This window comes from Brachionichthys hirsutus, chromosome 16 (assembly GCF_040956055.1).
Source record: "Brachionichthys hirsutus isolate HB-005 chromosome 16, CSIRO-AGI_Bhir_v1, whole genome shotgun sequence".
Taxonomy (NCBI): Eukaryota; Metazoa; Chordata; class Actinopteri; order Lophiiformes; family Brachionichthyidae; genus Brachionichthys; species Brachionichthys hirsutus.
The window spans coordinates 3,594,764-3,610,041 of record NC_090912.1 but is presented as its reverse complement, the minus strand read 5'-3'; the positions used below and the strand labels follow the sequence as shown (position 1 = coordinate 3,610,041).

Below are 15,278 nucleotides of genomic sequence, written 5' to 3'. Positions count from 1 at the left end.
GGATTCTGTGGTGTGTTTTATTTTGCCCGACTTTGGTTTTTGCCTGCTCTCAACTTACAGGGGAGAAGCAACATGAGAACACGAAGCCTGATCAATTCCAAACCGCAAAATAATACTACTAATAATAAAACCTATAAATAGAAACGTATGAGAGTGCAGTTCAGACAGGAAACCCAGAGGAGACGGGCAGGTCTGGCCGGGGAGTCTGAGGTCTCATGTTTGCTCCTGATGAGCATAACAACAAACACACACACACACACAGCATCAGAGTGTGTGAGTCAAAGCGGGTCGCCTGCTCAGAATCATCAGACTAAGACTCAACCTCAAATATGATGAGCTAACGGGATAATAGCAGGCTTCAGGAATTATTTACCGGTCAATACATCACCTTTAGCAGCACCGCTACTTGTGCAACTCCATTCTGGTGAGGTTGTAAGGTTACTCTCACACACGCACGCACACGCACGCACACACACGCATGCACACACACAGTGTGGCCTGTCATCTCTGAACAAATCTAAAGCACTTCTCCTTTGCTGAAAACGAGAAAATATCCTTTTTCATATTGGACAAAAGGACACGGAAAATGGGAATCTAAACAGCCAGCGCTGAAACGTTGTCATGGCAACACGCCATGTTTCTGCACCTCATGGGCATCAATGACCACTTAATGATGCCGTCAAGGCTGACATGAATGAGTTTCCAGGCATTCGTATCTAAAGGTCTAACCTCTGAAGACGCATTAACTCTCACGCGAGACGTTCTTAAGTTCTGACTGGCTGGGGGGGGGGCAAATACAGATATTTAAATGGTTTGCTAACAGGATGTGGCCTTGACTATTGCTGCGATCCAGACCTTGGAAGAGTTTAAATATCTGAACGCCTCGCCAACCCGTTAGAACCGGAGAACGCTCTTGGACCAGCAGTAAAATGCCTTCAAGCCTTAAACAGAAGCCAAGACCTTGTTTTTCATCACAGAATTTGCAGCATTCAATTGATTCTGGAACGGGTGTGTCACCGGGTCTCCTCCCAACACTTTTGCTTTGGTGACTTACGAGTCCAATCGGCTGTCTTTCATCAGAACAGCTAACTACATATTTAAATGCGTTGTTTATTAACAGCAGATCCGGTATAAAGTGCCTCATCCAAATCCCTCAGGTCATTTGAAATTCAAAGTTTAGTGACAACCTGCACCGATGCGTGAACACAGAACCGAACGGACTCGGTTGCATCCGAGGATGGTGCAAGGCAGCAGCAGCCGGGCTGCTCGCTCCTTCGCCGGCTGCAGCTGCCGGTGAGACACCAGCTTCAGAAGTCATTGAGAGCAGATAAACACAAGTCTGAGAAAGAGGCCGAGGTAAGCACAGGGAATGTGGTCGGACCGGATCCTGTTCTGGGCGTGGCCACCCCACCTTGCAGTTTAGGTAAACCAAAGTTTGAACTGAATCTTAAAATGCGAGACGACACTCCCTCCGAGCCTTTCCTGACTGAAACCAGCATGTGTGCCTCATTTTTTGACACTTTTGACAGAATCAGGCATTTTTCCCAGTTCTCGGCATTTTGTCAGGCCTGGAAATACGACGACGTTTAATTTTTCACAGTAAAAACATGGATGTTTGACCATGGGGGGCAGAGCAGAACACATTTTTCAGATCCAAATAAAAAAAATGACAAATCACATGTCTGCGTAGCCATGGAGGAGGACCAATGAGATGTCTTCCTCAACAATCAGCCCTTTGTAATTCCGCTGATCAGTACTGGAAAAACCCAGAGCAGAGAAGATCACCGGGAACAGCCGTGGCATTGTCTCCTCTGTGAAGTGAAGTGCACGCAGATTAAACTCGATTCCTTCAAACGCTTACCGGCTGAGCCGACGGCGGGCCCGTTAGCCGCCGTGCCCGTGAAGTGTGAGGTCATTAAGAGTGGAATACTGATGAGACGCACAGAACCGGGCCAAGCTACATGATGCCAAATCACACTGTAAGAAAAGGCGTGATGTGACGAGATCATTCGACTCGTCAAAACATTTCTTACATCGTCACCAAGCTCGCCGCCATCCTCCTTCATTTCTGCTGGTAAAGTTTTCCTCTCTCTTATGGCGGGATATATTGCAGTTTTGAGCTGAGTCACATCAAATCCCTTAATAAAGGTGTTTGCGAGGATTCTCGGGCCGTGAGTGTTTCAACATGAAGTCTGCGTGAAACAAATCCGGCGGTGGTGCCTTCATGCCTGGGGAGTGAACCCGACCGCAGCCGAGTCACTGCTGCTTTGCACAATAGCAAAGCTCCGTCTGTGGTCGACTCTGTCTCTGCTCATTCCTTCTCCGTCTCACAGTGTCACGCCCTGCCCCGCCGTTCCACAGGCCACGTTATCAAAATAGCACGAGTGCGTATTGACGGCATTTACCTGGATAGTCTCAAACGCTTGGAATGTGTGTGTGTGTGTGTGTCTGCGCTGCTGTCGGTGGCTTTTTGTGTGGAAACTCCCACAGGGGGCTGCTTTTGACGACGAGCCACCGTTGCACAGGCGTGTGAGTAGCCTCATCTCGCCCCAAAGAGCAGTCACATGACCAGAAGCTCTAGTGAAAGACAAACACACGAATATTGTTGCTATGCATACTAATCGTCATACTAAGGGAGTGACGCCAAACTTTATTTTTGACCCACATTTAAATAAATACTGGTCATAATTTAAAGGCCGTCTCATACACGCCTCACACAGCGGCGGGTCGACTTACGACCGCGCTGGCGCGGGGTCGTAAAGTTGACGACCCCCTACATTAGTTCATATCACTGGCACGTGACCTTGACCGTTTAAGAAGCAAAATAACTTTTGTGTGCACACACACACACACACACACACACTTTACACTGTTGTATTCAAATAAGAGGTAAAGGAGAACGCCTGGATGGCTTCGCCCTGTGCACGTACGTGCGCTCGACCGCCCCGCCTGTGCTTTGGGAGTCACAATGAGTCCGACATGGAGAGCGTGAGACGCTGCGCTGTAGCAGTCGGGCAAATATTAGCAGGTGTCAGTTGTGGCGCCATCGCCACAGTTTCTATTCAATAAAAAAAAAAAAATCCTCCCATTCATTCGAGCTGACACGTCGCCATGGTTACTCGCCAGGGATTTTTTAGTCTTGATTCACTTCCTCGGCCTGAGTCCTCTCGTCCTCAATCTATTTTGTTCCCTCTCTGAGTCACATTACTACATTTAACTCCAGTTTCTACTCCCTTTATTATTTTTTTGGAGGGGGGGGGTTGCGTACTCCTCCTGTTTCCTGCTCAGTGCCACCCGAGTGCACGCCACCCCCACAAAGCTCTTGCTCTCTCAATGAAATCCAGACATGCACACTGTACTCTCACTCGGAGTCTAAAGAAAACAACTCTGAGCGGTAGCTAGGCAACTCCAAATATGAGTCATCCCACTGCCGCACCCATCATCAACTGATCCGTGCCCTCCCCCCCCCACCCAACTCCTCCACATACACACACACATGCTTCAAGGCCACGTTGTGAAGCGTAATTGTTCACGTTTCTTTGTTGCAGCGGTTCGAGCTGTACAGCCATGGGGTTCGCCGAGTTCCTCGCCCCGCACACTCTTCACCTCGCACTGAGGTAGAGACAGAAAAAAGAACTGGTGTTAGAGGGAAACACCAAGGAAATGACGCGCCTGAGCTCAGCTGATAGTCATACCACAGAGTTATGACTGATCGGAGCGGTGCAGAGCCCTTTATTGTCACATGCTTGTTGGCAGTCTTGGCTGTTCTGTTTTGTGGAGATAGTTCACAACAATATTAATAAGGAAATATAACAGGTACGGTTTACTAAAATGTTAACGGATGGAAGAGCACAATGGAGATCATTATCAAGCACACGAAAAAGAGGAGTTAGATGGTAGACCAAACTTATGATGTAATTTAACACTTAACTTGATTGTGTTTGATTGATTAGTTCGACAATACAGAGGAGAATGTATTGACAGAGGGCAAAAACCACCTGATGTCAGGATGACTATAGTTCAATGAAAGCGCACCTTTCATTTCTACTTTCAGAGGGCATTCACTGATCTATTATCAATACCACTGAATGGAATGCAAACAAAATGCCTTTGAATGTAAGTTTAAATCATTGTTCAAAAAAATGATACACTGAGAATTAAAAAGGCGTCGTGAAAATAAACCTCTAATAGCTGCCATCTAGGCGCAATGCAGTGCTGCTGCCCCCTAGTGGATGCAAATAATGACTGCGTTTAAAACCTACTGAGCATGCGCAGCCCGGCCAATTAAGCCTGGTAATTGATGAACAGGTGTGGCAGGAGGTCTATAAAAAATCCTGCAGTTCAGTCGGTCGCAGCGATTTGTTGCGCACAGAGAAGCTCTCGGCTGAAATGCGTGAACTGAACCAGAATGGCTGCTGCCTCTGCCTCCTTCTCGTTTACGCCGTCTCAGCGGCTTTGCCTCCAGCGGGCTGGTCGAAGCCTGCCAGTTCCTCCTTCCAACCGAACCCTGATTCAATGCGTGAAGGTGGCAGGGACCGCGTCCTCACGACAGGGGGCCTCACTCAGTCCCGAGAAAGAAAGCTCGACACCAGGCCGAGAAGGGAACTGACAGCCCGACCATACAGTCACCATCAAGGGACTCCCGTCTACGTCACGCCAAGGAGGCCTCGGAGGGGACTCGAACCCAGGGTGGCGTCTACAACCTCCACTGGTGGAGGGGACGAACTGAAGCAAACTGAGGAAGGGGAAGTCTGCAGTGAAGGGATAATTACGCGTGTGTTCGTTGGCCCTGAATCAAGTCTGTCAGGTTCATAACCTTCTCATCTGCCTCTTTAATTCTCATACGTTTTCTACCGTCTATTCTTTTAATAGCAGGTACAGATAGTAAGTCCTAGATATGTATTTTTTGTGTGAATCTGAAATTAGTTCTAACAGACTGTGAACTCGGGTGTGGTTTGCTTCTGTTGAACAGATCAGGAACGAGCCCGGGGCCGGCGGCTCGGCGGCTCGGAGGAGATCTGGAAGAAGCTGCAGCCTGTGGTTGAGTGTGGAGACGACGCCGTGACCCTCACTGCCAGGAGGAGGCGAGCTGATTGGCTGCTGCTGGACCGTGGTGAGGATGACGATTCTCCATTACGTAGTACCCAGCTTTCCGTTGGCTGCTGTGAACGGCTTGCGTTTTAATTGGGCGCTACGGTATCCTCCCAAACGTCCGTCTACTGCGTCATCTTTACGCTCCTCCATATAAACACACTTTATTTGTGGTCTCTCTGTCAGAGTCTTTGTCATGTTATCGGGGTGAAGTTATGGTCTCTTCTGCTTCTCAGCGAATGACTCCCCTCTGCCCCTATCCCTGCTGCCACCGGAGTGTGGCTACACGGTCCGGACCACGCGGCGAGACCTTCGTCTCGTAGCTCGCTATGACGCCTGCCATGTCGAGCGGGAGGTAATGCATCGGGTTTTCATGTCGTCACTGCAGACCTAACAACCAGCCAGTACTACCGAAGGCGGTCTACGTGCTTTACTTGATAACATTTGGGCCACAGAAACCCCATTTAAGGAAACTAAACATGCAGGATCACATGCAGACTATCCCCTTAAGATGGTTTAGATGGGTTCATCTGCGACGAGGCTGTTCAGGGACTTTCATATACTGACTCGCGCTCTTGAAATGTGTCCTCAGGCTGACGGCTATGTGTTGCCTCTGCTGTGGAGGGGGACTCCAGTTAAGATCTCGTGCCCAGTCCCTCAGATCCAGTCCGAGGCCTCGGATCCGCCGTCGGTCTGCTGCTCATCTGACCGCATGGCCGTCAAATTGCGGGGCCCGTCTGCCTCGGAGGTGCTGCGGGTAAATGGTAACAGCAAAAACATGCTTTTCTTTCTATTGCATTTCATATCTGGGTTTTTTTTCCAGATCTTTTCAAGTGGATATGAAAAGTATTTTTTCTTTTGCGTGCAGTCGGGGGGGAATGGACCTCTTTGGTGGCCTCGGCAGAGCAGTGTGGGTACGCTGTGGAGCGCAGAGATGCAGAAGTCGTCATCACTGCCACGTTCCTAGCGTGTGGCGTCACAGTAAAGGTGCGAACGTGTTCCACAGTTGAATATGGTCATTTTCTTTTCAGCCTCTTACAGAAAACATCTTCTTTCAGGATGGAGAGTACACGCTTTCTCTTCAAATTGGCCAGAAGACATTTAGCCTGTCCTGCTCGCTCTCTCCCGTTGAACCCCCAGTATTCCATCAGCTTCCAGTCACCGACCCTCATCCTTCAACCAGGAGACCAGGAGCACCGGAGTCTCTGGCAGCTTCTCCATGGGATCCACCTTTCTACCTGGCCCCGCTTTATTATCCCCACCCTAGAAATCAGCACAAGAATCCACTTCTGGATGGGCACAATCCACACAAGCCCCGCCCTGCTTCCCCATCACCAGTTCCTGACCGTACGTTTAGTCCACAGCCTGTCCTTCCTGTTGATTCCCCACCAGATGATCAAGGACATCCCACTCTTCAGGCTCCTGTAAGGGCGCCTCGGAAGCATTCGAGTGTCCTCGCTTCTCTTTGGTCTGCGGACGGTCGAGATGATTCTAGTGAAGATCTGCAAAGGGGTCCTGCACTGGTGCTCTCTCAGAAGCGTAGTGGTGCACGCTCGGATTCAGGCTTCTCCATTCATGTTACAGCACCGCCTCTTCGCCTCAGCCACGCCTTCAGTCAATACTATCACTACTACCATCATCCTAAAACCCCCGACGCACACCCGAGTCCCGATGTTCCCCCTTTAACAAATCCTATTGACTCTGAATCTTCACTGTTGCCCCCCGGCACCCAGCAGCCTGTCGGATTTAATTGGAACCAGTTATTTCCGGCCATGCCTGAGGCTGCCCCTCAACCTCACGCCCTCCCAACCGCAGCACCCCAACTTCCACAGCCTTATCCAAAGCACTTCTTCTTTTATTTTCCACATGCTGCTGTGGACGAGGCCGGAAGTTCGGCCTCTCTCAATCCTGACACGGAAACAAATTTGTCTGATCGTCAAAGCGCAGACTCTGGCGCCGAGGTTGATTCTGTCCTTCGCCCATCAGGAGATCACAACGGATACGGTTTGCACACTCCCATAGATGAGCTACGCCCAGCTGCAATGAGCTGGAATGGTGGAGAAGCGCTGGAAGCTGTTGTAGTTCCTCCTCTTGTGCAAGCGTCTTCTTCCATCCGTAATCTCCCTCCTTACCCCGACTATTACCTCCCTTATCTCCACTATGGGGTGGTCGATGAACCCGAGACTTTATCTCCAACATCGGACCCTCCGCATCAAGCATCCGCTTCAACAACGCAGCATCCGACCCATCACACACCTCAAGCTCCCGCTTCTTTCGAATCCATGTATAATGTTTACCTGAGCCTCCTACGTCACTACTATTATCACTATTACTATCTCCACAACTACCAGCCTGAAGCGTCCGCAGACGACCAGGAAGTGCATCCGATGGACAATATGAGCTCCTCTCACCTTCCCTCTGACTCTGACCTGAGTCGGATGCTGGGTCATGCTGCTGAGGCGGGATACGCCAGCGTTCCTCAGTCGGAACGCTTTCACAGCCTCTATTTCCATGATGTGACTCAGCAGCGTCCGTATAATACTAGTGGGCACTCGGCTGAAGAGAAGGATCTCAGAGGTAATGAGTCCACTTTACTGCACATTCGCTGTCTTGATTCTAGATCGCTGAAAGGGCAATATTGTTTGTTTTTCTGTTTTAAGAACTCGCTGAATCATATAAAAGAACATCGACTCCCTTTAAAGTTGCAGTTTGTTGTTCTAGCTGTAACAAAGCTGTAATAGTCGCATCTCATGCTGTGGAGTAAAGAGATTCAAGTTTAACTCTAACTGAGCTCAGAAAACCTCAAGGCCAAACTGTACACTCCCTCTGACTCACCCTCTGTCAGATTCCTCGCTCATCGTGGATCATGTCAGCACTTGCCTGGAAATAACAAAAAAGACAGCCATAAATATAGGTGTGGGCTCAGGCCTGAGGACGCTGCCCATGACACACAACTGTATCTTTGAACGTGATTTTTAACCGGTTTATTTTCACTATAACATCATCACCAGAATGTACGCCGGGAAGCCATTTCCTGTTTGTGGTACCTGGCTTTGCGGTGGAGCCCACAGCGGACGCCACGGATCATTCCTCCGAGGACGGTCGTGCGTCCTGCAAACTGCACAGGCTGACCTCTGACCCTGACCTCTACGTTGTCTCCCTGGATGGCTGTGGAGTGAGCAAAGACGTGAGACACGCCTGTAATACGTACGCCACGTTGTGTGGAGCTCCAGTGGGAGATCAGTCGAGTCCACTGAAAGGAATTTTCTTTCCATGCAGATGTTTTGTCAGATGGTGGCTGGCGTGTTGGAATTCTACCAACGCGGTGCCGGGCACGAGGGCCCTCCTGTTGGGTATGTTTAAAAATGCTCCTTTTTATAAGTGAGTTTGGGGTTACTTCAGTTCAATGTTCTCGTCTGTTTCAGTGCAAGTTTCTTTGGTTCGTGTGTGAATTGAAACGTTTGTACCCCTCTCAGATTGCGAGGCGTTAATGTCTGTGTGTTTGCTGGATAGTAATGGCAGCAATTTGCCCTCAGCTGTAGGAGGTGGGGTAAAGAAACACATTTATCTCGCATCGTGGCAGGTTTCATCGCTGTTGGCGACGTGGGGCAAATGATTCCCACCGCTTACTGGCTTTTATGTCCCGCTGTTTGGGTTGATATTATGTGACTAGGATCTCCATAAAATAAAATGATGTAACATAACTATTTCTGGATATTTCCTTCTTTTAACGGCACGTTTACGCAATAACTGGTTTCTTCAGAGTTAATGCTCTGGCCTGATTTCTAACAAGAGCTTATTCTATTTTCTAGAATTAGAGACATGAGTAAACGCCGGCTATAAACTGTCAACAAGCTACATGGTTTACTCAACTTTCAGCAGTTGGAATAAAAAGCTGCATTTGTTTGAAAAGCAGAAATGACCATTGGGTGTCCCTGCATCGTCATCCGTTATTTAAAATGGCCGTTTTGAAGCTATAACAATACTAGTGCTAGTTCTTAAAGCATTTGTGTACTCGTGACTCCTGTATTGACTCTGGGCTACTTCCTTCTCCCCACACTGACCGAATTGGAAGGGTCGTAGTGTCCGGATTCTTGTTGCTACCTTCAGGAAGTCTCACCCACACGGACGGAAGAAACGCTGACCTGGACGACCCAGAGGTGCCGCCCAGTTAAAAAGCTTGGACCGTTCTAATTATAACGTGTAGAAGAGAATGACTGTCATCATGCTGTAAAGCCGATGTCTTTGTTTGTCCTGCCCTCAGGTCGTCTTCTCGTCCTTATCGGCAGTTTGTGCTGCTGCAGATGGCGGCTGCACCGTCTGCCGCATCAACGGTAAGTTGAACACAGTGCAGACATTAAGGAGCAATAAAGGAATGGTCTAATACTTTATAACAGGCATTATAATCTGAGTACAGTACTTCATACTTTGTCCACATATATACAACCAACAGTTGAAGTTGTACACTGATCAGTTTTGGCAGAAATGCCGTCATCCTCTAATTACTATCTCTCCCATTGGCTAATTGCATTAGGCTTTGCCTTGTTTCCTAAACGTTGCAAGTGTGGCCTTTGAAAATTGTCACAATTAAGGCTACAGGAAAACGGTGGGGTGGAAAATTGATTCTTCAGGACATTAGCGCGGGCCACTTAAGATGCAAACTAAACGAACCTCTCATTCCATCATAGGTCCCAACAGCAACGTGTTGGCAATGGAATAAAGACATTTTGCACAACAGCATTTTGTTTTATTTTATGACAGTGATGTGAATATATTCGTGAAATATTTCAAAGCTAAGACACACTGTGAGATGTTGGCGTTTCAGAGTACAAACACAGAAGCGTGTTCAGTGTGGGTTGGAGGTAGAACAGGAAGAAAACCGTGTAACGTCTGTTAATGGCAAGGTGATCATTTCACTCAAGAAGGTGCTTGGTTTTAGTTTCTGACAGTCAAGCAACGAATGGAATGCTTTGAACTATAAAAATAATGCAAGAAAATTGGTTAGCTGTAAATGGTTATAAATCAAACATTGCACAGTGAAAAAAATAAGCATGTGATGAGCTGTGCTTTGTCCCAAACGCAAGTAACAGAATTTAAATGTTAAAGAAAAGTATCCCTCTTGCATTCGCACATAAAGCTGTCAAAATAAATTCCCCTTATCTCCTTATTAGGCCTAGGATGAATGACTAAATTATAAGCAACATCCAGTCCCCCAGCAGTCTTTATTTATTTATTTTACTTAAAGCTAACTTATTGGCTCTGAAAAAAAGACATTTGTTTGTACAAGGAGTCAAAATATCAGCACAAATATTCATGTAAAGAATCTTGCAAGCTAAGCGCTGAAGCTAGTGGGCTCAGTAGCTGCATAAAGAGGAGAATCTACGACTCGTTCGTTGTTGGTTGAGCCTGCATTCCAGCGACGTCTCCGTTGATGTGGCGGTGCACGGCTGCGTCTTAGTACACCTTTGAATGGTAGGCAGTGTTCATCTGCTGGACTCTCTTGGTCGTTTGGATGAGGATGACGGTGCAGATCAATGCGATGATCTGTGGCTCAGGCCCAGGAGGAAGAGGAGGGTATAACAAGCATGGAGGAAGGTAAGGTAATCAACCAGCGAGAGTTCAGAGGTTGTATTTACACCCGCGTGCTCCCAACCTGCACGTGGCCCCATGAAGGGGGGCTCAAACTTAAGATGGTCAAAGACAGATAAAAGAAAGCTTTATACTAAACTAGAGATTAATTTGCCAAACAGGTAATTATGCAGAAATTGGTAGCGAAGAAAAGAATTGTGCGAGATTAGCAAAGCAAGCGCTGCCTTTTGTTTTAAAGATGCACCTTTAACTTTGTCTCTGTATTTAGTCAATGGTCTAATTGCTAGAAAACTTGAATTCAGAAACGCAATGTTCCATTAGTCTCAGTGTGCTGTTACAATTGTGCCTTGGACAAATTGAAAGTGAACTTTTGTTTAGAGAAGGCAGGTGACCAGCAGAAAAGTAACCGAATAAAAAAAAAAAGCAGGATGGTTGGAAACGCTCTAGGCCTGGGCCGCAGGGATGTTGGCCACAGTCAGAGGAGTGAAGGCGACTGGGTCCAGGTACGGGTGGTGGCTGCAGGTGGTGGCCAGTTGAGGCTGGGCTGGCTGATTGTCAGCTGGGACGTAAGTGTGCTGAATCAGGGTGATGTACTGAGACGATGAGGCAGACTGGCCAATCTGTTTGCTGAGGATTGCACTGCAAATCAGAGCTACAACCTTAAGGGAAGCAATGATTGGAAGAATGATAGGAAAATAGAGCAAGAGGAGAGGAGTAATGAAAAGAGACGGTGATCAGAACACGGTCATTAACATTTAATTAAAAGACATTGGCACAACCTTGATCAGCAAGCAAATGAATGGGGCATCTTGCTTCCCGCATCATCAGCTTGAGCATCTAATTGTGATGAAGCCAGCTCGGCATACACTATATTGCCAGAGGCATTTGCTCGCCCGCTTTCACACAGACGTGGCCTTGAGTGAAATCTCATTCTTAAACCAGAGGATTTAATGATGTTGGTCCTCCCTTTGCAGCTACGACAGCTTCAACTCTTCTAGGAAGGCTATTCCGCAAGCTGTAGGAGTGCATTTCTGGGAATTCTTGGCCTTTTCTTCCAGAAGGGCGTTTGTGAGGTCAGACAGTGATGCTGGATGAGAAGGCCTGGCTTGCAGTCTCCACTCTAACTAAGCATGCCTCACAATGTGCTAGCACGGCTGTAAATGCTAATTGATAAATACAAATGAATTTCTTTTCTCTATTGTTTATTGTTAATTGTTGAGCCTGTTTTAAATGAAACGGGAACTTAATTTACTGCGAGTGAAACCGTTGCATTTACTTACCAACAGAGCGCCTGTTCCGACAAACACGCCCAGAACCACTGGCGCGTGATTGTTAAAGACGTCTGCAATGACCCCAGGGCAATTCTGTAGAAGACAGGAAAGGGTTAATGCATCGCTATGCTGAATTTAACACAGGAACTGAGAATAAACAGGTGTATCGCTAACACCAACTTACCTTCGTAAAGAAACCCCTGGGGCAAGTGGCTTTAACCAGCTCCAGCACCGTGATGCCCGTCATTCCACAGCAGGAAAGCTACATGGCAAGCAGATGAAGAAAACACATTATTAAAACTTTAAATTTATATTCCTCCAATCCAACATTTTTAAAGGTCATGAGTTTGTGTAATGTTTAATTTATTAAAGAAAGGATTAAGGTTTAAGAGGTTATTGTGACATGTTGCTCGAGCTAACAGAACAAAATGTCTAATTCACGAATGCTTTCAGTAAATTTGGTTATGAAATTATAATCCAATTTGCCATTTCAGAATTATGAGGATATTTCACCAGCTAAGGTTTTATCTATTACAAAGAATTAGTTTACACACTTCACGAATTGTAAATGCAGCAAGACAAGATTTAGGCAAATAACATTGGACTTGATCTAATTAGAGCGAAGGACAGTGTCTGCTTACGGTCTCGTGGATGAACGTCAGAGTGGCACCAATGGCGGGGTCTTCAGTAGCCGCATACATAGCATAAATGCTACTGTAGAACTCCTCGACGCTCTGAACAACCTGAATGACAAAATTACAAGGGTCATAACTGTCAGGCACTCGCTGATGAAATTCTTATTTGCAATTCGTTTTTTTTTTATCGGATCCTCACCTGGTCCCTGCTGGAATAAGCTATCGCTCCAAAAGCAATCACAGTCACAGCCAGAATGGCCAGAAGAGCGGATAACTGAAAGAGGGATGAAAATAAAATAAAAAAAAGCTTGTACATTAATGACCCACACGTTTGCTTGCTTGTTTATACTCGAAAGAACGGCATCCTTCACAGAAATGTCTGATACCAAATGACATATTTTGAATTGAAGAGCAATGTTTTCACTTCTTTCATTAAGTGCCGGTTTACTGGACACATACAACTTATAAAAAAAAACTCCTGACAACGTGCTTGTGACTCATGTTCAGGCAGGTACATTTAAAAACAAGCCCAGAGAGACGGGAAGCTTGATTAATATGGGTCATATTTTATCAGACCTGCCAACCTTGATAAAAATGTTTTCAGTAGCATTAGAGCACAACTGAAACGCTGACTCCCCACCCCAACACGCAGCCATTTCAGTTTATTAAAACATATAAATCTATTAGGAGAAAAAAACAACAGCATGTATTATTTTTAATGAAAAGACATTTAACATCTGGAATTGACATTTACTGAAACATTCAGTTATTTAATAAATATTACATTAATATGTACTACATATTTAATAACTGAACATTTTAACCAGCCTTTGTTTGCAAACATCTTAGTAATCTACCTTTTTGAGTAGCGGTAGAGCCACATTATTAATTATAGGAACGACTTGGTGCAGCTGTATGGCTGTTATTGCACAGCAGCCAAACATTACAAGGAAGTTACTGACGCTAGAAAAAATTTGTCTCACCAATTGCAAGGGACATCTTTTCTCACTACAGGCACCGTAGATTCCAAATGACACCAGAATCAGCAACACTGTCCCGATCACTATCAGCACAACCACAGCTGATGGCAGAAAGAGAAAGACAGAGCTGCATGATGACATGCAGGAGAAGCCAAGTAGCTGCATCTTTTTTTTTTGGAAACATAACATGTACTGACCGGTAACAAAAGCGCTAGAGTTGAGCGCCTCTATTGAAAATAAGCCTCTGGTGTTTGGGCTCAGCCTCAGCGCAAGGCCAAGACCCAAGCAGGCGAAGCCCAGCGCCTGCAGAACCATACAACACACCACAAGGTTTCAATTCCGCAAAGGATCTGCAACGTTCTGGATGCGTTGAAGTCTCGGGGGGGGGGGCAGATGAAATGAATCACCTTCTATGGAAAACCTTACATCTCTTTGATGTACAAGGGGTCAAACTATTATTAATATTATTCTGCCAAGGAGGTAATGTTTTTGGAGAATGTTTGGTTGGCTTGGCTTGTCAGCAGAATTACTAAAAAAAATATATCAATCAATCAATACTTCATTACAGACACAACGGTCCAATAAGAAACAACAACGACACACAACATTTACACAGTAAACACAGTAGTCCTATAATAACATCAAGTACTAATGACAGCAAACGCTTGAGTGGAATTTGGCTGAGTCATTCAGGCGACATATAAACCTGTAAGACAGGTGTCTCCGCTGAGCGTTAAGGGTGTTAACCCCTACACCATCTTGGCTTCCTGAGGAGTATCCGCATGCAGTCATTGATCAGACTTTGCTGACATTTTGTTTTGGAGAGACAGGAAACAAGCCAAGGAATGATTCCTCAGATTTTGGTGATCCAAAATATTTTCTTCTTTTTTTTTTGGCGATTATCATTTCTTATTAATCAGACGTGGTTATCTCTGATTGCTGTCTTGTTTTTTTCATCATTATTTTACAATTATACACCAAATGCCAACGCAAAACTCTTTGCTTAAGGAAATGGGGGGGGGGGGGGGGGGGAGGGCTTTAACTTTTAACAGTGACGCACGCAGCAGGATAAAAGTAATCCGCACTGTAGCTACTTGACACGACTGAATACATTTAAAACAAATAAAAAATAAACATTACTCAACAACATATTCAAGATAAAATAAAGGACAGCTTGTACGTTTTCACAATCAGACTTACCGCAAAGATTATGTTGAAAATTATAAGGATGCATTTGCAGAGGGTGCCGCATCCGCCCAGAGCCATGATGATGTTTTATCACGATTCAAGTCTGTAAAGAGTAAATAAAGTAAATAAAATAATTAACACTACTGCAAGTATGTCTGAAAACAGACGTGCAGGCGCATTATTCACTTTCAAGTGTTTAACATCTAAATTAAAGTGATCGGTATCACAATTTAACGGCGCTTTTCTGTTTCAGGACGGCTGTAAAACGCAATAATTACCTAAATATGTTGTAAACTCACTGTGCCTCTTCACGCAAACCGGTTATTGGACTACAAAAGAAACAACGAGTGTTGATCAAACGATAAACTTCAAGCCCCGCCTCTCTAAAGGTGTCTACTTTGTCCATTGGCTGAGAGGTATGACAGACATAGCTTATAACCTATGAGCAGAGGACGTTGGCGGCAAGAGGGGCGGGGTCACGAGAACAAATGAAAGAATGAAACTGAAGGAAACGAAAGTGCGGA

At 46.0% G+C, this 15,278-nt stretch overlaps 2 protein-coding genes across 2 annotated transcripts in view; both read right to left on the bottom strand.

Annotated features, from left to right (window-relative positions):
• Positions 1-1,916, bottom strand: part of LOC137905531 (CD9 antigen-like) — a 6,969-nt gene extending 5,053 nt beyond the window's left edge. Inside the window, 1 exon segment of the mRNA XM_068749775.1 lies at positions 1,862-1,916. Within this exon segment, the coding sequence (XP_068605876.1) occupies positions 1,862-1,916 (55 nt within the window).
• Positions 1,917-9,816: 7,900 nt separating this feature from the next.
• Positions 9,817-15,076, bottom strand: LOC137905353 (CD9 antigen-like). Its single transcript, XM_068749581.1, has 9 exons — positions 15,033-15,076; positions 14,767-14,857; positions 13,764-13,869; positions 13,570-13,667; positions 12,786-12,860; positions 12,593-12,694; positions 12,136-12,213; positions 11,961-12,044; positions 9,817-11,339 (listed from the first exon to the last, which is right to left on the bottom strand). Exons 2-9 carry the CDS (start codon positions 14,830-14,832, stop codon positions 11,124-11,126), a joined length of 825 nt encoding a protein of 274 aa, XP_068605682.1. The 5' UTR covers positions 14,833-14,857; positions 15,033-15,076; the 3' UTR covers positions 9,817-11,123.
• Positions 15,077-15,278: the final 202 nt, after the last annotated feature.